General features: G+C 44.6%; 1 protein-coding gene across 4 annotated transcripts in view; it reads left to right on the plus strand.

Annotated features, from left to right (window-relative positions):
- The window catches only part of LOC126272870 (alpha-catulin), a 396,855-nt gene that overhangs the window by 95,691 nt on the left and 275,598 nt on the right, over positions 1-25,566 (plus strand). Inside the window, exon 1 of one of the 4 annotated variants that reach the window (XM_049976093.1) lies at positions 176-237. The exons of 2 other annotated variants lie outside the window; for them this stretch is intronic. In XM_049976093.1, the coding sequence (XP_049832050.1) occupies positions 205-237 (33 nt within the window). In that variant the 5' untranslated portion in view covers positions 176-204. Of the gene's footprint in view, positions 1-175; positions 238-25,566 lie in introns of those variants that run through there. One more of the 4 variants, XM_049976090.1, reaches the window with a different exon arrangement.

A 25,566-nucleotide genomic window follows, 5' to 3' on the forward strand; every position in this document is an offset into this window, starting at 1 on the left:
GCGAGCAGCCGGTGCTGCGGGTGGCCGTCGTCGGCGGCGTGCGCCTCCTCAGCCGGCGGTTTATCTGCCCTCCGTTGACGGCGGCTGGCCTGCGTGCGTATTGATCGCCAGCGTGGCGCAGGCGCGGCGCCGGCGGCGGGTCCGCGGAGCGCACGTCGCGCTCTGCCGGGAGTGCCGGAGCGGCTTTCTTGTCGGCCGGCGGCCATGGCGACGCTCTCCTCAGACAGGCACCGAGAGGTAAGCGCGCCGTCGTGTCCACAGGTGTGCGCCGCGCCACGCCACACCGCCTCTCGCTCTACCGTCGCTGCTCCGCTGGGGCAGAAAAACGTGTCCGGGCTGGCTGGGGAACTGAGTGACTCGTCTCGACCGCAACTCAGAGAAGAGAATGTCGTTTTCTCGCAAGCAGGGGGTCTGAAACACTGCCGCTGTCGACTTGGATTTTACGCCGAACCTGACCACTCCATGTGGTAGGGAAATAGCTCGTCGTACCATTCCGAGTCTTACCTTCCGAGGCTGTTCTGCTGTATCGGGAGTGGTACTTTGCAGCGTATTGTGTCGCTGTCAGATTGCTAAGCAGTGTTGTCACTACTGGCCTCGCCTGCCGATGTATATGGGCGGCAAGCCACTCTCTTCCACGGTGCGTCGTGGTGTCCGAACTGCAACTCTTCATTATCGCGTTGTTGTCGTACGTCGCCGGACTCAAAATGTGCGTCGCGAACGTAGCTGTAGCCCAGTTACAACCGTCGCTTATGAGAGGCTGGCTCGTCAGTTTCGGTATGGTGCCTTCTCATGGGAACGGTGATGGTGGTGGTTGCGGAACTACATAACAGAGAGGGGAAATTTTTCCGAAGATGAAATGGATGCGGTGAGGCGCGACGAGGGGAGCGCTGGAGCGCGCTGGCGCCCTCGGCGGTGCTGGGGGGCCTAGCGTTGCTGCTGGCGGCCTTCCCAACGCGGCCGCTATTGCGCGCCCACGGACACACCACCACACGTCGATACGTCCCGCGCGCGCCGCGCCGAGACGAGCCAAGTGCACCTCGTGCGCTTTTCTTTCTCACGACTCGGCGGCATCAAACATCCTCTTAGACCAGATTTGCAACGTGCACCCGCTGTGCTGTGGGGCGGTCGGTATGGTTGAAAATGAACACATTTCGTACGCCACGATCTCAATGCAGACTCTTTCCTTGATGCAAGCTTATCCGTTTCAACAGTCTTGTGCTGCCATCATCTGGTCTTATGGAACTTGGTATAAAATTAATATAAAGCATAAAAGGCACTCACACGTATACATGTGTTGAGAAAAATACCGTTGAATAAATACACACAATTGGTAAAATGTACACAGATAGTAGCGAATCGTGTTCGCCATCGGCGTGTACGGACGATGCGAGGATTTTAACTGTGTGCTTTTTATCATTTGTGCGCATTTTACCAACTGTGTGTAGTCAACTGGATTTTTAGTAAGACATGCATACGTATAGAGAGCCTTTATGTCACGGTTTTATGTCTACTCACCAATAGCGGCGTACGAAGTGTGTTCATTTTATTAGACCAGTGGTCGTCAAAGTGCGGTCGGAAGTAATATATGTGCAGTCCATAATTCTCTGCCGTACTTTATTTTATAGTACTATGAGTCTAGCAACTATGGCCGAATCAAAAAACGCCATGTAACGTTAAGAGTGTCTTAAGAGTGTAGCTTCCCTGCTACAGTAACATTGTAAAATATATTGAATTTTAATTGCCGTTGGATACATTCGGGCAGAAGGATAAGTAGAGCGGCCTCTGCAATGTTGGAGGATATGAGAAGGGGAATGTTTTATTGTTTGTTGTCCAGTACCGGCAACTCACAGGTGAGCGCGACGTGTACCGATCAGGTGGTATAAATTTTGATACAAAAGTAACGTAGATTCCTGGTTTTACGAGCCCATACAAAGCAGCAATTCCACGTGCAAACATCTACGCACAGCCGCAAAATATGTTACGCATGTGACGGAACAGCAATGGTATAACCATCACTGCCGATATTTGTCAACAGCTGGGATGTGCAGATGCCATCCAAGAACAACGACCAGGAAGACTGTGTAAAGTGACGCTACTCCACGATGAGCCCGCCCCCGCATTCTGCTAGACTGGCAAAAAGCGCTATACACGTGTTGGGTTGTGAAGTCACACCGCATCCACCTTATTTGCCGGATCTTGCACCAAGAGATTTTTACCGTTTCCGCTCTCTATCGAGCAGCCCTCAAGAAACTTCCTTTCCGGATGAAAATCCGCTCCGAACATGGCTGGGTGCTTTCTTCGTCTCAAAACGACGTTGTTTCCACTGTCGCCGAATCGATAAGTTACTCCAGCATTGGCAGACTGATGTAAATAGGGAAAGCGAATATATTACTGATGACTTGAGTCTCTGTTATGTGTATGAGTTGTGTTTATTAAACGCTACGAACTTGCACACCAATCTCATGTATTAAATAACTTGATCTGTGCTCTAGAAACCTTTGTTATTCGTAGAGTCACAGATCTGTGGACCATCGTATTTTTACGATACAGATATACACTTTGTGACGAAAAGTATCCGGACATCTGGCTGAAAATGACTTAAAAGTTCGTGGCGCCCTTCATTAGTAATGTTGGAATTCAGTATGGTGTTGGCCCATCCTTAACATTGATGACAACTTCCACTCTCGCAGGCATACGTTCAATCAGGTGCTGAAGGTTTCTTGGGAATGGCAGACCATTCTTCACGGAGTAGAGGTATCGATGTCGGTCGGTGAGGCTTAGCACGAAGTCTGCGTTCAAAAGCATCCCAAAGGTGTTCTCTAGGATTCAGGTCAGGACTCAGTGCAGCCCAGTCCATCACAGGCGCTCGATCGTGATGAAAGATGCAATCGCCATCCCCGAATTGCTCTTCAACAGTGGGAAGCAAGAAGGTGCTTAAAACGTCAATGTAGCCACGTGCTATGATAGTGCCATGCAAAACAAAATGGGGTACAGACCCCTCCATGAAAAAAATAACCACACCATAACACCACCGCATCAGAATTTTACTGTTGGCACTACACACGCTGGCGGAAGACGTTCACTGGCCATTCGCCAAACCCACATCCTGCCATTGGATCGCCACGTTGTGTACCGTGATTCGTCACTCCACATAACGTTTTTCCACTGTGCAATCGTCCCAATGTTTATGTTTCTTACTCCAAGTGAGGAGTCGTTTGGCGATTACCGGCGTGATGTGTGGCTTATGAGCAGCCGTTAGACCATGAAATCAAAGTTTCCTCACCTCGCGCCTAACTGTCGTAGTACTTGCAGTGAATCCTGCTGCAATTTGGAATTCTTGTATGATGTCTGCCTATTACACATTACGACCCTCTTCAACTGTCGGCAGTCTGTCAGTCAGACGAGGTCGGCCTGTATGCCTTTGTGGTGTGTGTGTCCCTCCACGTTTCCACTTCACTATCACTTCGGAAACAGTGAACCTATGGATGTTGAGGAGTGTGGAAATCTCGCGTGCAGACGTATGATGCAATTGACAACCAATCACATGACCACGTTCAAAGTCCGTGAGTTCCGTGGAGCGACCCATTCTGCTCTCTCATGATGTCTAATGACTACTGACGTCGCTGATATGGAGTAGCTGGCAGCACAATGCACCTAATGTGAAAAACATTTGTTTTTGGGGGTGTCCGGATACTTCTGATCATATAGTGGATGACGACCCTATTCTTAATAGTCAGACACGAAAATACTCTCTCATAGAAACGGTCGCTTCTGCCTGGTAAGGATCTCTCTCTTTAGCTTCAACCTTTAAATTGATTGATGTGCTCCCAAAAAATGTTCACAACTTTTTTATTCGTTTTTATAAATTTAAAACAACTGTAGTTGTGAAACGAAATTTTACTTACTTTCACATAGCTTTGTGTACGATCTAACGCTGCATAAGACTTCACCATTGTAATTAAGGATCCTTTACTGAAAGTATTACAGTTAAGATTAAATGAGCGGTATTTCAAAAGCTTCCTGCAGGTGTGCGCCGCCTCTAGTCAGGTTATCATGTTTTTTTCACTGTAATGATGTGCTGCGCGATCTGTATCATCTGTGGTCTACGAGCAGCACAGCTGGCCGTTTTCTGTGTCTGCCCTATATCCTTAAGAGTGCGAAACTGGAGACAGTCTTCACTGTGTAAGTAGAGTAGACTGGAGAAACAACAGCTAAGCATATCTCCGTGGAAAAGAAAGGCTGCCCCCTGGTAAACCGGAAACTGGCAACAAAATTTCAATGGCTGTCCAGAATGTTTTCTGATTATTTTCTTATAAGGGGCCCATGGTCTCCTGCGTCGCGTTACAGAGTACAGTTAACTATTATCCGGTTAACGCAAACTAAAGATTGTACCGATAACCAAAGACACTGATAACCAAAAATACACACTTTCACCGGAAACTTATTTTCAGTCACATTTAAAACTCCACTGTATTAATTTCGCATTACGTCCCAGAAACCGAAAAATTATTTACAAAGTTGTACTTAAAGCAGTATTTCATTTCCTTTCAGTTAACTTTAAAGAAATAGTCTTCCAGATTTTTTCTTTTTCTGTCTTTCATTTATTTTTGCTTGATGTGTTTCGGGAGAGTCAAAATTTTTGTCCTGCATGCTCTGGTAACATTTCATTTTATTTCAGATCCTCGGTTTGCTTCATAAAACGTGAGTCGCATCCATAATAGTGCATTCGAAACGAAAGTGTTGGTTCAAAATATAATAGAAGAGTTGAGACTACGTGTTTTAGCTTTTTGAAAATGGGCAACCACGCGCATGTAATCAGCAGGCCACGTAATTCGTACGCGGATAATCCGGAGCTAGCTGTTAACGTATTTAGTTTGATTTCTCAATCCCATTAATCTCCGTATCCATACTGCACTGAATGTGTGCACCGCAATGCAAATGTCAACGGTATGCGCTGTGTGTGTCTTGTTTGAAACAAACTTGTTCCATTCACTTCACGGCACTTGCTGTTTATAACTGTGATGCCCCCTTTACTCTTCTCTCTGACAAGCTTACATCAGTAATGTTCTGTCTGGTTTGTTTCTCCAGCAGTGTTAGTTGTACGTCAATAGATACATGTATACAGCATTATTGACTGATTCACTGATGAACAGTTCTCCGAAATGCAGCTCATGTATGAGTTCACTGAATACAATGGACCAGCGGTACGGCGAAGTTCTGCTGAGCTGTTTCCTTAGCGACGGTGACCACGCGTGTTTCGTTAGAAGCTAGTAGTTTAACAGTATGCTGTGTGGCTGTACGCTTTGGTGATTTCTTTTTAAAATTTCTAAGGTATTTTCTCTGAAACAAAGGTAATTGGGGTGAAAAAACGAATAAATCATATTATACTGTCACCAGCTCTCAAGAGTCTAACGGTCCCTTACACAAAAAGTCAGAAAGTACACCTGAAAAACCTCTGAAGGGATCTTGTGTGACAGCAACAATGACTAGGTTGACCAAACAACAGTGTGTGGCCTCCCTCTTTCGCATAACTGAAGCGAGCGCAAGAGCAAGAAATTTAGACCTACCTCTAAATATGGCACTGTATGACGACGAAGGGATTCCTGCTCCGGCAAGATGACCACCCAGTTGCGATGCTAATGGCGAACTGATTTCTATACTCCAAATATTAACAGGAAGTGTTTTGTATCATAGTTACCAGGCGATCAGCCCTTTATTTTAGGTGTCGATGGGATGAATATGGAACGTATTGTGTTACATATTGACAACATAAGTTGTTAGATCGAATATTTTAATGTTTCTTTAGGATTTCATGCTTATCTTTTCTCTCTGTTATCAGTCAGCAAGAATTGCCAATCAGACTTCAACTGCACATTGTCATTTTGCTTGTATTTTAGCTGCTACAGTACGAATCCAGTAGAAATAGCGAGAGTGTAGAATCATGCAACAATCTTAAGGTGAGGAAGAAAAGTTGGAGAACAGATTACTTTTTTTTAGTTGAGCATACAGGCTAAGGCGATGTCATTGTGAAGGGGACATTTCTAAGTCGGATAAGGATAGAAGGAATACTCCTGCTGAAGTAACTGCTTTGGCTGATGTGCAGAAACAACGGGAAACCTAAATTAGGACATCCTGATCGACGCTGTCATACAACTTCTCCCGACATGCCCCACGGTTAAATCACTGTGCAGGACGCCTTTGTTTGCGTCATTGATTCCGAAGTAGAATGTAGCACAGGAAAAAGAACGTTGTCCAACAGAAGAATAATCTGTTGTTCTAGTCAGTTTTCTGTACGTGTAAAAAGCGGCTCGCAGCATAATACACTCCTGGAAATTGAAATAAGAACACCGTGAATTCATTGTCCCAGGAAGGGGAAACTTTATTGACACATTTCTGGGGTCAGATACATCACATGATCACACTGACAGAACCACAGGCACATAGACACAGGCAACAGAGCATGCACAATGTCGGCCCTAGTACAGTGTATATCCACCTTTCGCAGCAATGCAGGCTGCTATTCTCCCATGGAGACGATCGTAGAGATGCTGGATGTAGTCCTGTGGAACGGCTTGCCATGCCATTTCCACCTGGCGCCTCAGTTGGACCAGCGTTTGTGCTGGACGTGCAGACCGCGTGAGACGACGCTTCATCCAGTCCCAAGATCTTGCTGGCCAGGGTAGTTGACTTACACCTTCTAGAGCACGTTGGGTGGCACGGGATACATGCAGACGTGCATTATCCTGTTGGAACAGCAAGTTCCCTTGCCGGTCTAGGAATGGTAGAACGATGGGTTCGATGACGGTTTGGATGTACCGTGCACTATTCAGTGTCCCCTCGACGATCACCAGAGGTGTACGGCCAGTGTAGGAGATCGCTCCCCACACCATGATGCCGGGTGTTGGCCCTGTGTGCCTCGGTCGTATGCAGTCCTGATTGTGGCGCTCACCAGCACGGCTCCAAACACGCATACGACCATCATTGGCACAAAGGCAGAAGCGACTCTCATCGCTGAAGACGACACGTCTCCATTCGTCCCTCCATTCACGCCTGTCGCGACACCACTGGAGGCGGGCTGCACGATGTTGGGGCGTGAGCGGGAGACGGCCTAACGGTGTGCGGGACCGTATCCCAGCTTCATGGAGACGGTTGCGAATGGTCCTCGCCGGTACCCCAGGAGCAACAGTGTCCCTAATTTGCTGGGAAGTGGCGGTGCGGTCCCCTACGGCACTGCGTAGGATCCTACGGTCTTGGCGTGCATCCGTGCGTCGCTGCGGTCCGGTCCCAGGTCGACGGGCACGTGCACCTTTCGCCGACCACTGGCGACAACATCGATGTACTGTGGAGACGTCACGCCCCACGTGCTGAGCAATTCGGCGGTACGTCCACCCGGCCTCCCGCATGCCCACTATACGCCCTCGCTCGAAGTCCGTCAACTGCACATACGGTTCACGTCCACGCTGTCGCGGGATGCTACCAGTGTTAAGGACTGCGATGGAGCTCCGTATGCCACGGCAAACTGGCTGACACTGACGGCGGCGGTGCACAAATGCTGCGCAGCTAGCGCCATTCGACGGCCAACACCGCGGTTCCTGGTGTGTCCGCTGTGCCGTGCGTGTGATCATTGCTTGTACAGCCCTTTCGCAGTGTCCGGAGCAAGTATGGTGGGTCTGACACACCGGTGTCATTGTGTTCTTTTTTCCATTTCCAGGAGTGTATGTTAGGAGTAGTCACTGGAGAATGCGACTCGACATTCGAGTAATTACTCTTTGCTTTACAAGTAGAAAATGTCAGTGAACTCATTCACTTTAATCAAATTAGTATTTAGTGTGAAAGAATTTTTTCCTCATTGTCGAAAAATCCATAACTCCCGAAATAATACGATTGCCAACTGTAAACAAGCAGATTTTTTTTTTTTTTTTGTACGTGGGAACCCCGATATTTCGACCACTTGACCTTAGTATGGTTTTGCCTAAGCAATTACTGCCCACAGCGTGAAAATGTCTAGTATCCTTCATAAGCAAATACAAACATCTAATTATGCAATCGTTCATAGGGGGGGGGGGGGGTCCATTTACGTCTATATACACTCCTGGAAATGGAAAAAAGAACACATTGAGACCGGTGTGTCAGACCCACCATACTTGCTCCGGACACTGCGAAAGGGCTGTACAAGCAATGATCACACGCACGGCACAGCGGACACACCAGGAACCGCGGTGTTGGCCGTCGAATGGCGCTAGCTGCGCAGCATTTGTGCACCGCCGCCGTCAGTGTCAGCCAGTTTGCCGTGGCATACGGAGCTCCATCGCAGTCTTTAACACTGGTAGCATCCCGCGACAGCGTGGACGTGAACCGTATGTGCAGTTGACGGACTTCGAGCGAGGGCGTATAGTGGGCATGCGGGAGGCCGGGTGGACGTACCGCCGAATTGCTCAGCACGTGGGGCGTGACGTCTCCACAGTACATCGATGTTGTCGCCAGTGGTCGGCGAAAGGTGCACGTGCCCGTCGACCTGGGACCGGACCGCAGCGACGCACGGATGCACGCCAAGACCGTAGGATCCTACGCAGTGCCGTAGGGGACCGCACCGCCACTTCCCAGCAAATTAGGGACACTGTTGCTCCTGGGGTACCGGCGAGGACCATTCGCAACCGTCTCCATGAAGCTGGGATACGGTCCCGCACACCGTTAGGCCGTCTTCCGCTCACGCCCCAACATCGTGCAGCCCGCCTCCAGTGGTGTCGCGACAGGCGTGAATGGAGGGACGAATGGAGACGTGTCGTCTTCAGCGATGAGAGTCGCTTCTGCCTTTGTGCCAATGATGGTCGTATGCGTGTTTGGAGCCGTGCAGGTGAGCGCCACAATCAGGACTGCATACGACCGAGGCACACAGGGCCAACACCCGGCATCATGGTGTGGGGAGCGATCTCCTACACTGGCCGTACACCTCTGGTGATCGTCGAGGGGACACTGAATAGTGCACGGTACATCCAAACCGTCATCGAACCCATCGTTCTACCATTCCTAGACCGGCAAGGGAACTTGCTGTTCCAACAGGATAATGCACGTCTGCATGTATCCCGTGCCACCCAACGTGCTCTAGAAGGTGTAAGTCAACTACCCTGGCCAGCAAGATCTTGGGACTGGATGAAGCGTCGTCTCACGCGGTCTGCACGTCCAGCACAAACGCTGGTCCAACTGAGGCGCCAGGTGGAAATGGCATGGCAAGCCGTTCGACAGGACTACATCCAGCATCTCTACGATCGTCTCCATGGGAGAATAGCAGCTTGCATTGCTGCGAAAGGTGGATATACACTGTACTAGTGCCGACATTGTGCATGCTCTGTTGCCTGTGTCTATGTGCCTGTGGTTCTGTCAGTGTGATCATGTGATGTATCTGACCCCAGGAATGTGACAATAAAGTTTCCCCTTCCTGGGACAATGAGTTCACGGTGTTCTTATTTCAATTTCCAGGAGTGTATGTACCGCATTAACATTTTATCCTTTACGATTGCATTGATCGCTAAATGATGATTAAAACAGTTTGTGAAGTGTACATGTTTTAAGAAATCTTATAACAATAATACTTGCAGTATTATCCCGAGGCTCTGCAATTGAAAAACTAAAGCCTTATGATGTGATATCTGATGTATGCACGAAAAAAATCAAGATTTAGGATCAATTTCACTCTGTTCATTTCCAGCACTTCAGGAAATATTCTCAGATTGAATTACTTACCACAAATTAATTGTAGGGGTTAGTGCAGCTGCGAGAACAGTCTTCTAGCATCAGGAACAAGAAGTTATGACGTCAGCAGCAGTTACAAATTTGAAGTATAAGCGAGTTCAAGCATCCTGTGAGGGCTCTCCTTTCGTTCTGAGACTTCCTAAGTGGCACTTGTGTTCCTCTTGCATTGTCAGCGTGTCTCCTCCGCAACATTTTGTTCCTCTCTGTGACAGTCTGTCTTCCTGCTTATACATTTCTCACGAGCAGTACATGGCGCATTCGTTGTGTGTAGTACGTACAGCCCATTCTAAGTTCATCACTGGAAAAAAATCTTGTACCATAACTGATATGTTAGTTACGGCTGTCTTCGTAACTAAACTCGTTAGTATGCTGATGTTCAGTGGCTTCGTGGCGTACGGAGGCATTGTTCCAGAGCAAAACATGATGTAGAGTATTTACAACTTTACATGAATTGACTATTTCGTCCTTAATGGGCGGCATTATAAGGGCTGGAGCTATTCATAAACACAAATAACAGTTTCTGCCGGCCGGTGTGGCCAAGCAGTTCTAGGCGCTCCGGTCTGGAACCGCTGCGGTTGCTGTAAGTAGTTGATTCTGAATACTTTAAATGTATGAAGCACAATCTGTCGGTCCATTTTTGCTTGGTTCACTGCGTCAACCACGTCGTGAGAATGAGCAGCGCCGCGAGCCAGTAATTTTACCAACGTGTTTCGGGGCCGAAGACCATGCATCACGGGTTGAGTACCACAGATAGATTGAACGCCCTCCCTAGAGTAGCGTGGTGTGAAACTACGGAGAACCCGTCAGTTGCCAGCGACAGCACCTTCCATCGTAACGACGAATCAGTTACTGGGGGAATTAAAAGTTTCCTCAGAATTCAGATGAATGAGTAGGGCGAAATACGCCAGAGATACGAATGAAAAATGTGTATAGGTATGTGTGAAATTTGTCAGATGTTTGTCTCATCACCATCTACGTCGCTTCGGTGGTTTTTAATGCTTATTAAGAACCACCCTGTGTATGTATAGGATGACTTGTTGATCCTACCCTCGCCGTTAGGGGGCAGAATTACGTATCTAGCCGCGCGGTCTTGGACGTCTTGTCACGGTCCGCGCGGCTCTCCCCACCCCCCTCCACACACACACACACACACACACACACACACACACACACACACACACGCACACGTTGGTGATTCGAGTCCTCCCTCGGGCATGGGTGTGTGTGTTGTCCATAGCGTGAGTTGGTTTAAGTAGTGTGTAAGCTTGAATACCGATGACCCGCACTTTGGTCCCATAAGACCTTACTACAAATTTACAATTTAGTTACTTATCGGTTCGCTGGGCTACTCTGGTTACACTAGCCGATACGATACGGTAGTGCTCACGAATAGCTACAAAGTAGAAATCATTTCACATGTTGCACCTTGTGCCATAATTAACCTTGATTTCAGAACACAGTCTGTCGACCACTGAGTTACCTTCTCTCAGTACACTTTTTGCATTCAGTGTTTACTTACGCGCAGGGTCCACGTCTCGCGCATTAGACGATCCACAGTAGAAAACGATACGTGAGAAGGTAAATCACGCTGTGGGAAACGTTTTGCGTAAATATGTCGTGCTGGTAGGGCATTTGGAATTAGCAGCTTCATAACAGAAATGCATGTCTGCAAGCTCGTTAAATATAAGCCGAAAATCCTAGTCTCGTATTATTACTACCGCGAGCACTACCATATATCACACGGGATAATACAAGAACGAAAACAGAGTAGCCTAGTGGAGAGATGTATATCAGTGCCCATACCGGCGAGGGCAGGATCGGCAGGCCCAGTTGCTGCACTTGTGGTAAAGTACATCATGTGATGACGTCACATGTCCAACATTATATTAAATTACTTGCCTCAGGGTCATCTACGACGCTTCGGGGTTTCTCAGACTTCACTAAGAACCTCCACCCTGTATTGTGTGTGTGTGTGTGTGTGTGTGTGTGTGTGTGTGTGTAATTCTACGGCATTGGCCCCTTACTTAGCTTGCATTAATCACGAAGCTCTCGCCCAGCAAAAAGTACCAAGCGCTTGGAAAAAGTGCAGGTGGCTCCACTGTATAACAAACGTAAAAGAACGGACACGCAAAATTACAGACCAATATCCCTAACTTCTCTTTGCTGCAGAATCCTTGAACATATTCTCACTTCGAATACAATAAACTTTTGTCCACATATCAGCATTGTTTTAAAAAGCATTGCTCATGCGAAACTCAGCTTTCCCTTTTTTCACGTGATATAATGAGAACTATGGATGAAGGGCAACAGGCAGACTCCATACTTCCAGATTTCCGGAAAGCATTTAACATGGTGTCCCATTGCAAGCCGCTAACGAAAGTACGAGCATATGGAATAAGTTCACTGATATGTGAGTCGCTCGAGGACTACTTATATAATAGAACCCAGTACGTTGTCCTCGACGGCGAGTGTTCACCAGAGACAAGGGTATCGTCAGATGTGCCCCAGAGAAGTGTGATAGGACAACTGTTGTTCTCTATATAAGTAAATTATTTGGTGGACAGAGTGGGCAGCAATTTGCGGCTGTTTGCTGATGATAACGTGGTGTGCGGTAAGATGTCGAAGTTCAGTGATTATAGAAAGATACAAGACTACTCAGACAAAACTACCAGTTGGTGTGATGAATTGCAGCTGCCCCTAAAAGTGGAAAAATGTACGTTAATGCGGATAAGTAGAACGAACAAACATGTAATGTTTGTATTAGTTGAAAACAGTCTTGGTTGCAACTTCAGTTTTTTTATGTATCGACTACGCGTTTCGACTTATTTAGGCATCTTCAAGAATAATTTCTGTAATGTTTGGATACAGTAATACTCGTGTCCTGCCTTACACAGTCAAGTCGTTTAAATATCAAGGCGTAACGTTACAAAGCAGTAAGAGGTGCAACGAGCATGTGAAAACTGTGGTAGGGAAGGCAAATTGTCGATTTCGGTTTATTAGTAGAGTTTTAGGAAAGAGTAGTTCACGTGTAAAGGAGACCGGATATGGGATTCTGGTGCGACCTATTCTTGAGTACTGCTAGACTGTTTGGCATCCGTACCAGGTCGGATTGAAGGAATACATCGAAGCAATTCAGAGATAGGCGGCTAGACTTTTTACCAGTAAGTTGGAACAACGCGTTAAGCGTTGCGGAGAAGTTTTGCGAGCTCAGATGGGAATCTCTGGACGGAAAGTGATGTTCTTTTCGAGAAACACTCTTGAGAAAATTTAAGAGAACCGGCATTTTGGCTGCCGGTGTGGCCGTGCGGTTCTAGGCGCTTCAGTCTGGAACCGCTTGACCGCTAAGGTCGCAGGTTCGAATCCTGCCTCGGGCATCGATGTGTGTGATGTCCTTAGGTTAGTTAGGTTTAAGTAGCTGTAAGTTCTGGGGGACTGATGACCACAGATGTTAAGTCCCATAGTGCTCAGAGCCATTTGAACCATTTAGAACCGGCATTTGAAGCTGACTGCTGAACGATTCTAGTGCCATCACATACATCGCGCCTAAGGACCACCAATGTTAGATATGAGAAATTAGGGCTCATACGGAAGCTTACAGACAAAATCGTTTTTCCCCTCGCTCCATTTTCGTGTGGAACAGGAGGGGAAATGACAAGTAGTGGTACAAGGTGCCCTCCGCCACGCATGTACAGTTGCTTGCGGAGTATTTATGTAGGTGTAGATGACACAACTCGCACGTGGCCAGCGCCACAGGTAAAAAACTGTCTGTGATAAAACCCTGTGTAAAGGCCCGAAAGAGGCTCTATGTTCCGAAGCCTATAGCGTCTGACGGACTACAGTTCGCCTCTCCAATACATCTGAGACGTGCCGTACAGGATTCAGTTTCGGAGCCCTCGCTGACCATTGTATTCAGTGGATAGCATCACTTGCTAATACTCATCCAATTGATGAACTTGTACCTAATGGATATTGTTGTCTAGGAAGAGAGAACCTGGACCGGGTACACATGTAAAAAGTCGCACATGTAGCTCCAGTGCCTTATCTCTGTACATCTGGAGTCAACAAGATTCCTCAGATATCCAACGAAGAGGCGAAGATCCGAAAGCCCATTCAATATGATACCTCCCCACACCAGGACACGCACTAAAAGTTCTCTCTTTCGGCCATTTTCCTGTTGTCGTCTCACCTACAAAATTCTCTTCAAACGAATTTACGGCGAGAATAATTCTGCGGACTGAAGGGGGATCCATCTGTGAAGAGGCCATTCGTTCATGCTGCAGTCACGATACTGCTGTTCACACAATTAACGGACTCGTCTGTGCGCTGTCGTGCGCGTTACAAACACTTGGGTACGTTTCGGTTTTTTAAGTAATGATACTTTTGACACATGTGACAATATCAATACGCTTACCATATGGTTTCATATTATCGTAAGGAACATCGTACCAGTTCTGTCGCAAGTAGCAATTGACTTTGGGGTAGTTAATAAACTTTGAAAACGACATTAATAGAATCAAGTTGAATGCAGTTTTATGTAGTACACAGGAAACCCAATCGCGGTTGCAGACACTACATTGCATGGCGTTTCTGCAATTAACGTAGCAGATTTCACAAACGGATACTATCTTGGGAAAGTGGATAGAGAATTGTATACTTGACTTGGTTTATGCAAACACAGCATAATTGTATGCAAACGTAGCATAATTGCTCGTATTTTGCAGAATCTGTGCTTTTGTCCTGAAAAGGCACGTTCCAAACGACTACTTTCGTCTTAAAGAAAACCTTGTAAATGTGGCCTGTAATAATGGCATCCACGGGAACTATCAAATTTATCTCAGTGCCTTTATTTTCTTGCGGTTGTAACATTTGTCGTTTTCTCCTAACGTTTATATTTCGTTTTGTACTCAAGCTGATTCTTGCAAACTGAGCATAATTTATATACTTCGCTTTGTGTCCTAAATAATTATTTTCAAGAAAAGAGTATATCAACGTAAGCAATTCCTTGTAGTACTGTCCATATCGTTACTTTCGGTCGAATTTTATCGCATCGATTCAGATATTGAATCTTCCCTACACACATGCTTAACTCTGGGATACAGGCCAACCGCTCTGAGGCTCCGACAAACAGTTTTCTGGTAAACGGCAGCTCCCGAGGTTCCTGTAATCTCTGCAGACACTTCTCTTGTAAACATCGCTGGGTAGACAGTTCAGTTAAAGCCAGCTATTAGTCTTGTTATGTAGTAGCTTCTCGTGGTCGATCCTTAAGTGTCTTACGAAGAAGGTCTCGTAATAATCGTGAAAGACCACTGACACTTCGAGGCATATTTCATAGTCTGTCACTGATCTGATTCAGGCCATCCGAAGATCCAACGCTGCATGACAGATTACAAATGATGTGGCATTGTTTTGTTCTACCCTCCGTCCACTACAAGTACACACATGACTGAGACGCTGTGGTTCCTACGCTCTGCTTTTCATTGTCTTTCTACTATACGCGTAATCGAAGCAGGGTACACTCTTTCCCTATACGTGTAGCAAAAAATTAAAAACAAGGCGCCAAAATTCGATTCCCGACATTTCCACTCCTGCTAATTTTTCAGGAAAAACTAAAATCGTGTTAAATGAAAACTTCATTCTCTGTACTATCGATGCTTTTGTCGCATGGTCTCACTATGTTCACCTGCGTAATCTGATATCCAGTAGGCAAGAAACAACAGTTTGAAAAATAAAAAACTTATAATTTGAAAAAGTCTGTATTTGCCGATTAAACTGATGGACCCTAGAGGGTATTCCAGTAATTCGACTTGATACGCTGGTTAAATTTAATTATTTGGAAGCTTAATCCAAAGTATACATGAGGGAGGTGTTTTAAATGCGTCGGCAAAAGTGAAGAATATTCTGCAGATTGAATAACGTGTATTAAATCACTCAAAATGGACTACAGACAATTTTTAAACATGAAATACTCAACACTTGACATTCTTCTTTGGTTTCCAGAGATATTCAGCATCTTTCTCCTTGTAATCACGTTCTGCAACTGCCACAACGATCCAACGATAACACTCGAAATCATGATATTCTTTCAGACCGACAACGTAATGTTTTTAAGCAATACGTCAAGGTCAGAAATCTTCGCCTTTTTGAAAGGTTTACAGAAAGGCAAAACACCCGAGGATGGATAGAAATGCAGTCTATCCTTTTCTGAGCCAACATCAGAATTTTAGTAAGATTCACCTCTTATCTTCACGCTTTCCCCCCTTAACGAGTGATCATCAATCGTCAAAATTATGGTACCACTGTCCTGTACGATAAGATGTTTAGCGCGTCATTATCTGTGGTGAATAGTGAAGTCCGTCCACTTTTTTTTTTTTATTTTATTTACTGTCCCAAATTCCTTGTTATTTTCTGTGTACATGTTCGGATTGGTTATCATCGTCTCGTTTTGTATGGGTTTTTCAGTATTTCCGAAAACATGATCTGATGCCACGACCAGCAACAGGAAAAATTAATTCAAGCCTCTTGGTGTGCTGTAGAGCATGTTAAAACCAAATAAACCACATGATTAATAGTGGTGTTTTCATTTTGTCCTCTGCTGGCGCCTGTTATGAGTCTATTTCTTTATCTGGAAGAAAATTAGACAGCAAAAGCTTATGATATTTCATTAGACGGTATCGGACATTAATTTTTTCTGTTTGTGTGTGAACAAAAGTATTTTCAGTTCGCAAGGTGGACCTAGAATGTCGTTGAACCAGCTTAAAATTGTAAATGCACAGCTGTCGTAAGTAATAACCAGCTTGGTGTGACGGCTGCATTTGGGGAACCGCGGAAGTGCAGTGACATAGTACAATAATATTTGTGTGAAAATATAATCTGTAACAAACAAACCTAGCTGCAAATAACGTAACTAATTTTAACTCAGCACTTTTCGTGGCAGCTTCATCTCTGATTCTTTCTTCCCTACTTGGAGCAGCTAGACTTACTGTAATAATCATTGAACATTTTCTACACAAAAATACGGATGTAAAATAGCGGGTCTTGGAGATTCAGACTGAACGCATGGGAAACTATAGCGGAAATGGATTGTGGAAATGTTGGAAAACGTACGTGTTCCAACCTCACAAGCCAAAGGAATTTTCAGGATTTGTGGTGTTTGTGGGCATATAGCCCACCAACGTAACAGTGAAGCGTCACGGGTTGCGTACATACGAGAGTGCAGGGGCCACGACAACGCGCGCCCATACGGCAGCGACATTAATATCGAGCGTGTTGTTGAGGATATTTGAAGAGACCCCCAATGTAACTTAGAATGCTCACTTCACCCGTAAGTGGCAGTGACATTGTTCCTATGAGGCGCACCTAGCATGGAACGATTTGCTTCCACCATATCACGTGGCCGTAAATAGTCTGCGAGCGATTCACCCGCCTCACGCCGACCAAATCCTGCAGTTGAAGCCAGCTCACAAACTGCGGAACGCCGCTAGCGTAGCTACCAGCAGTCTTCGTCCTTCCTACCCTGAGGCTTGATCTTATGATGCTCACTCTCCTTGACTTAGGTATCTCGGCTTGTTCCTGTGATAGTGCTATGAGACTATCGTCTCACCTTGTTTTCTTTAAGACACCGGCTCCATCAGATAGATAGTAAACCAGACATTTTAGGCAAGCTGCCGCGTTTTTTCTTATCCTACCGGAAGTGTTAAACTGTGTCAGCAAAGCTCCAGAACGGAGAAGAATGACATTATGTTTCTGTTAATAAACCTATTGCTTGTTGCCTGCCTGAGTGTAAGTTCTTCCGTGCCGAGCCCGATGAGGGACACTTTACATTGCATTTAAACAGTGATTTTTCATAAAACAAATTGACGACTAACTTTCGGCATTTCAGCATGTGATAGTTATTCGAATACCTAGAGGCAGATTTTTTATGTGGAGACCACAGAAAACCATAAAATTGGTTTTCGGTGAAACATGGAAATGTCGAGATCTGAATTTGAAAGCTTAATGTCATTTATAATGAAGCTTAAGTCGGTTAAGATAATTTCTCTTTTTTTGCCGATAGCGATGGTGTCACGATACATTCTGCGACACTCAACACTCTATCGTTGAACGCCATTTTACAGCATAGCAGAGTTACGGATCTTGGAACTGTTCATTCTATCCATCCTTTTCATGTCCATAGTAACTGTATGAAAGACTGAAGTTAGGTCCATAAGTGTTCGTTCCTGTGTTTCCATTGTCAATATGAGTCTCTGTACGAACGCTGTAAGCTGGAATTAAATCAATGTGAGGCCATGAGTAACATTTTTCTCTCAGAATGAATAGGATTAAATTGTTGACTGGTCAGTCTCACATTTAAAAAGATAAGTCCTGTCACATACGTCTACGTACATACTACTCAAGCGACCATACGGTGCATGGCGGAGGGTACCGTGTACTACTACTAGCCCATCCCTTTCCTGTTACACTCCGGGAAAACGGCTGCGTTTACACCTCCGTAGAAGCCCTAAGCTCTTATTAGTTCTTCGCGGTCCTTACACGAGACGTACATTGGCAATTGAATCGTTCTTCAGTGAGCCACGAATGCTGCTTCTGCAAACTTTCTAAATAGTGATTCGCAAAAAGGACGTCGTCTTATCTCCAGAAACTCCTATTTGAGTTCACGAAACATCTCCTTAACGTTTATATTTTGATCAAAGCTGCCGGTAACAAATGCAGCACCACATCTGAATTGCTTTAATGACTTCCTTTAATCCAACGTAGTAAGGATAAATATTCGAGCAGTATTAAAGGACTGATTGCACTAGTGTTCTATTCAATCTCATTTTTATGCAAGCTACAGTCTTCTAGTCCTTAGACATCGGGGTCATTAGAGGTGGATCACAAGCTCGGTAAATTTCAAGTATGGGGAAGGAAATCGGCTGTCCCCCAGAAGAAGCCATGCCAGCTTAGAGCGATTTAGGGAAATTACAGTAAACCTGACTCTGTTTGGCTGGGTGTAGATTTAAATTGTCGTCCTTCTTAAGCAAAGTCAGTGAGCTATCCATATTCTACATGTAGACTGAGATGCCAGTCATGACACAAAACGGAAATTTGGTCTAAGTCATCCTGTATTCTCTTACTGTCACTCAGTGACTAATATACACCCAACGTTCCAGGGATACCACCCCCGACCTAGTTTTAATTCTATTTTAAGCACAATGGAAGCAGAATGGGGTGTTACGTCCCAGGGTCATGGTCTGCTTTCAATTCTATTTTTACCACATGGGCTACTGTCTCGAGATCCGGGAAATTAAAAACATTGGCGGGAAATTCAAAATAGTTGTCCCAACAACTCCTGGCTGACATGGACTATCATATTTAGTAGGCAGCATCTAGGGATGGTTTTACATCTGCAAATAAACCCACCAGCTCTTCTCACCATCTGGTTGGTTTTCAAAACAATGTTTCTCTTCACAATTACATTTTATTTGACCACGTGTCGTCGAAACACATCAACATTGGCATAGCACCAGACATCTAGTTGGCAGCTGTTATCGAGCTAGGTATTGGTCCGGTTAAATAGAGTGGAAATACTTCTATGAAAATCTGTCACACATATAGAACCAACTCACCGCCAAATAATCCGCACAGGGTTAACATCAGTGTTTTCTTCAGCTATGGCAATAGCAGCAGCAGCAGTCGTGTTCCATGTCAATTGTAGCAGTGTTTGACGGTACAGCACTGAAACTACAAGACTGAGAGATTACACATTGCGTATATTAAAAAAAAGCAAAATATTACAAACATTCAGATGTATACATTGAAGTGTGTTTTGCTACAGATTTATTATATCTGTTAACCGATGGTACTAAAAATATGTTCAGCTATGTTATGAAATATATAACGCAACCTAGAATTCATATGGGTGTTGAGTTTAATGACCGCATAGCTGCATGTGAACATGATCATATACATGTCGAATCTAATATGTACAGAAGAAAATTGTTTGCTAACTATTGTTACATGGTGAATGGTTTCGATGAAAGAAGAATGCCAGATATTAATAAGATTGTATACATGGAAGGTAATAAAATTAATATTGTTTTTAAAAGCAGTTTAATTTTCATTCATACCTTTACTACGTTTCTCTATATTCAGTTCATACTTTTATATCTGAGACTAATTGCATATTATTGCAGAGTGAGGAGAACTTAGTGTTCTGATTTAAAGCATGAAACCCAGAGGTATATTCTTTGCAAAATCAGATATAATGTCTGATGGTATAACCGCAATCAGTGGTTTTAAAATGTTGCTTATAATCCGTCTTGATTGCATAAAATGTTTATTCATATGAAAGGTTTCGGTTCCTAAAGAACCATCTTCAGATCTGCAATTTCGGTTACAGGAGTAACCCGTCCACACACCGCAACCTTCACATTTTATGCACACAACTCGGATTATAAGTAACATTGTAAACGCAGAGGTATATTCAGTACAAACAACGAGAGAGGCACATGCTCAACAATGCTGTATATAAAAATCTCGTGTTTTCTTGAAACTTCTGTCAAAGCATAAATAGAATGCATGTCTCTCCATCAAAATAACCTTACCTCTAAGGAAAAAACGTTTCAGTTCAATTTTTACATGCATTCAAGACTGGACAGGATATACATGTGACATTGGAAAATAGTTAGTCCATGCTTTATATAAATGAGCAAAGTATTGAAGCATGTGAATGCACTGCGCTACCTATTTTTTTAATGTATGTAACTGTAAAAATGTGTTACACACAGATGCAGTTGTGCAAAGCTTAAGGACCGAGGTAACTTTGACATGGTGGGTCTGTGCCATGTAATATAGCTCAATGAAACTAGGTCCATACATAGAAAGAACTGATGTGGTATAGTCGAAAAATTAACTGAAAGAAATGCAGAATGAGACTAAGAGAAACGATACTTTTATTCAAAGACAATAATTACACTGAAGTCACTGCGATGTATTATAGTCACTTACTGGTCAGTGTTAGTGTCTTTCTTCAGGGTGCATATGGTCCAGATGTAATTTTTATGAATTGTAATGTGTGACCACATTGAACAGTGCATGTGAAGGAGCTCTTAAAACAAGATCATTTTCGGCGAATGGACTCGCCTACCTGTTCCCCTGACTTCCATTCTATCGAGCACACCTGGGGAAACATTCGGGAGATGTATTGTAACATGACCACACGCACCAATTACCATCCAGCAGTTGACAGCTGTGGCCAGTTGTCTGTGGTGGTAACACACTCCATTAAGAACCGTGTCCTGCAGTTCGTAATGTCCAGGGGACAGTCGTAAATAGTATAATTTTTTTCTTTGAATGGACATCTGGGTGTCAGACTGGATCCTTGTACTGGATGTAGTGGTGGCGTTGGATCAAAGATGTTTGAGGCAGTGGTGGTGAACTAAAACGAGCAGCCTGGGCTCAGGCTAGATCATCATATCATCTGTTGGTTCTCTGGAAAAAACGAATGTAAGAATGAAATAGTATCGTATAAACAAAGTCAGAATTTCTGGAAGGCGTTTGACACTGTACCACACAATTGCTTGTAGTGAAATTGCGTGCTTATGTAATATCGACTCAGTTATGTGAATGGATTTGTGATTTCCTGTCAGAGAGGTCACAGTTCGTAGTAACTGTCGCAAAGTCATCGAGTAAAAGGAAGTGATTTCTGGAGTTCCCCAAGGTAGTGTTATAGGCCCTTTTGTGCTCCTTATCTATATAAACGATTTGGGTGACAATCTGAGCAGCTTCTCTTCGGTTGTTTGCAGATGGCGCTGTCGTTTATCGACTAATAAAGTCATCAGGAGATCAAAACAAATCGCAAAACTATTTAGAAAAGAAACTTCCTGGCAGATTAAAACTGTGTGCCCGACCGAGACTCGAACTCGGGACCTTTGCCTTTCGCGGGCAAGTGCTCTACCAACTGAGCTACCGAAGCACGACTCACGCCCGGTACTCACAGCTTTACTCCTGCCAGTATCCGTCTCCTACCTTCCAAACTTTACAGAAGCTCTTCTGCGAAACATGCAGAACTAGCACTCCTGAAAGAAAGGATACTGTGGAGACATGGCTTAGCCACAGCCTGGGGGATGTTTCCAGAATGAGATTTTCACTCTGCAGCGGAGTGTGCGCTGATATGAAACTTCCTGGCAGATTAAAACTGTGTGCCCGACCGAGACTCGAACTCGGGACCTTTGCCTTTCGCGGGCAAGTGCTCTACCAACTGAGCTACCGAAGCACGACTCACGCCCGGTACTCACAGCTTTACTCCTGCCAGTATCCGTCTCCTACCTTCCAAACTTTACAGAAGCTCTTCTGCAAAACATGCAGAACTAGCACTCCTGAAAGAAAGGATACTGTGGAGACATGGCTTAGCCACAGCCTGGGGGATGTTTCCAGAATGAGATTTTCACTCTGCAGCGGAGTGTGCGCTGATATGAAACTTCCTGGCAGATTAAAACTGTGTGCCCGACCGAGACTCGAACTCGGGACCTTTGCCTTTCGCGGGCAAGTGCTCTACCAACTGAGCTACCGAAGCACGACTCACGCCCGGTACTCACAGCTTTACTCCTGCCAGTATCCGTCTCCTACCTTCCAAACTTTACAGAAGCTCTTCTGCGAAACATGCAGAACTAGCACTCCTGAAAGAAAGGATACTGTGGAGACATGGCTTAGCCACAGCCTGGGGGATGTTTCCAGAATGAGATTTTCACTCTGCAGCGGAGTGTGCGCTATTTAGAAAAGATTTCTGAATGGTGCGAAAATTTGCAGTTGATACTAAATAACGAAACGTGTGAGGTCACCCACATGAGTGCTAAAAGGAACTCGTTAAACTTCGGTTACACGATAAATCAGTCTATTCTAAAACCCGTAAATTCAACTAAATACCTAGGTATTACAATTACGAACAACTTAAATTGGAAGGAACACACAGAAAATGTTGTGGGGAAGGCTAACCAAAGACGGCGTTTTATTGGCAGGATACTTAGAAAATGTAGCAGGTCTACTAAGGCGACTGCCTACACTACGCTTTTCCGTCCTCTTTTAGAATAATGCTGCGCAGTGTGGGATCCTACCAGATAGGACTGACGGAGTTCATCGAAAAAGTTCAAAGAAAGGCAGCACGTTTTGTATTGTCGCAAAATATGGGATAGAGTGTCACAAAAATAATACAGGATTTGGGCTGGACATAATTAAAAGGAAGGCGTTTTTCGTTGCGACGGAATCTTTCACAAAATTCCATCACCAGCTTTCTCCTCCCGATGCGAAAATATTTTGTTGAAACCTACCTACAAAGGGAGAAACAATCACTACGATAAAATAAGGGAAATCAGAGCTCGTAAGGAAACATATAGGTGTTAGTTCTTTCCGCGCGCTTTACGAGATTAGTATAATAGAGAATTGTGAAGGTAGTCGATTAATCCTCTGCCAGGCACTTAAATGTGATTTGCAGAGTATCGATATAGATATAGATGTAGATAGAATAACATAAGTACATATATATGCATTGAATTTCTCTCTGTTTCACATGCACGCGCGCGCGCGTTGGGAAAATGTTATTGATACCTACATGGAATATCAGCCCCTTCAGATCATAAAAACACAAAATACGGTACTTTTCGGACGAAAGATAATTTTTTGGTCCATGCCTTAGTCAGGTTAAAATGGGACCGTTATAGGATTGCTTGTTCGTGGCTTAAGAACCCATTTTCTCAGGAAGAGCTAGATATATAAAGTTCAAAGTATGTCACATATTAAGGTCTATGGCCCCTCGGAGGTGTAAAACTTTTAAGAAGTTTGTCGCATATTTTGATTCTGAAAAACTCATTCATCAAAACGTATAGGATCTTCCTGTTTACCTAAAATCATTAAGTTTGTCAAGAAACGAGGATTCACAGTACAAGCAAAGGGAAAAGATTCGAAAATGGTTAATTTGTAATTATGTAAAAAGTATTTTTTATCCGCCTGTCTGTCTGTCAGTCAGTCTATTACGACCCTTTTCCTCTGGAACACTTTTGCTTATCAAGTTCAAATTTCTCACCTTCTACAGTCTATGGTCCCTAGGTGATGTAAAAAATTTAAACTCCTAAGTCAATGCAAAAAAAATATTGGCTCATTTCTGTCACATATTTTGATACTTATAAACTCACTCATCAAAACGTATAGGGGTACCTCCCGTTGACCAGGAATCATGAAATTAGGCAAGAAGCAAGGTTTTCTGTACAATTAAAGTAAAGAATCTGAAACTTATTAAATTCTAATTATATTGTGTAAAAATATATATTTGCCCTTTGAATATACATTGTATTCATCATCCGTTAAAAGCACAATAAACGAATATTACTGCATGCAAGCACAGCAGTTAAGTTGTAGTCGTGTTTTAGTAAGTAAGTAAAAATGGTTTAATAAATCTTTTCTCCCTACATACACAAACTGAACTCCCTTGCTCGCTTATTTTTGATTGCCTGGGTTAGTCTGAGGAACTAACGTAGAGATTGTGATACGGTCTTGGAATTCCCAGGACCAATATTTTGCCAGTATCGATATCAATAACAATCAAACATAGTTGACTTTCTCGATTCCCAGGATGGATGAATTGCATATAAACATAACTGTGTACGGAACCTTCATTGTACTAATCGTACTCGCACTTGACTAATTTTTTTGTTATAATGGGACGGAAATCGATAGAAGTGGTGTGTATATAAAGACAAACAACTGATTACAGTTTTAGAAAACATAGATGATTTGTTCAAGAGAATGTACTTCACTAATTGAGCAAGTCAATAACGTCTTAGTCCACCTGTGCCCCTTATGCTAGCAGTTATTTGGCTTGCCTTTGACTGGTAGAATTGTTGGGTGTCCGTCTGAGGACCGTCGTGCCAAATTCTGTCCAGTTGGCGTGTTAGATCGTCAAAATCGTGAGGCAGCTAAGAGGAGTCTCACAAGTTTGTACGTTTATGTGATGGTTCCCTGTCGGGTTTGACATCCATATTTCTAAATTTTCCCGAAGAGCGAGCCAACTGGGGAAGGGTGCCTTACATGGTGCAGTGAGTCCTTTGTGCTTTGAGATCTATAGCACACTTTCTCAGCGTCGCATTGCAGTCCCACTCATTCTCTATCTCTTGGTCGAGGACACCTTCCTGGGTGCATTTTCCACCATACACTATGCAGTGTCACTTTCTGCACAGACGATGACCCTGAACTTCTTAGCACCTCATATCCAGCACGGTAGCCAGTCTATTGTGGTGGGTCCGCCATGTACCCTGTTGGTTGTAGCCCCCTGACAACACTGGGATCACTCCGCTGATGCCTGCGCCGTTAACTCCCCATGCATAGCCATGCAGTAGATGCCCATCTCCCTGGGGCATCGGGACTCCTGGCAATGGCCATCCTGCCAGGTGGCCCTTGGTGAGGCTGGGTGGCGCCCATGGGGAGGGCCCCTGGAGTGGGCGGCATCAGGGTGGATAACATACCATGAACAATATTAAGTCATCTCTTGCTGGAGGTCCACCGCCAGCAGTCTCTAAGCGGGCAACTTCAATGCTAAGACATATGGCCCCAAATCGTTCTGTTGCCTGGCCACATCATGGGAGGAACGCCAGGCTAAGATTGGCAGTGAAGCTCATTCACCTCGGTACCTCAAATGTATGAGAGTTGATGGGGAATCTTTCATGTCCATGAAGGCTCAGTTTTTTGTGGAGCATTTGGAGGACAAGTTTTGGGAGGTGAAGGACTTGTCCAAAATATGCACTGGGTCAGTCTTGATAAAAACAGCATCCGATGCCCAGTCATGGGCAT

The sequence above is a fragment of the Schistocerca gregaria genome, chromosome 5 (assembly GCF_023897955.1).
Source record: "Schistocerca gregaria isolate iqSchGreg1 chromosome 5, iqSchGreg1.2, whole genome shotgun sequence".
Classification (NCBI taxonomy): domain Eukaryota; kingdom Metazoa; phylum Arthropoda; class Insecta; order Orthoptera; family Acrididae; genus Schistocerca; species Schistocerca gregaria.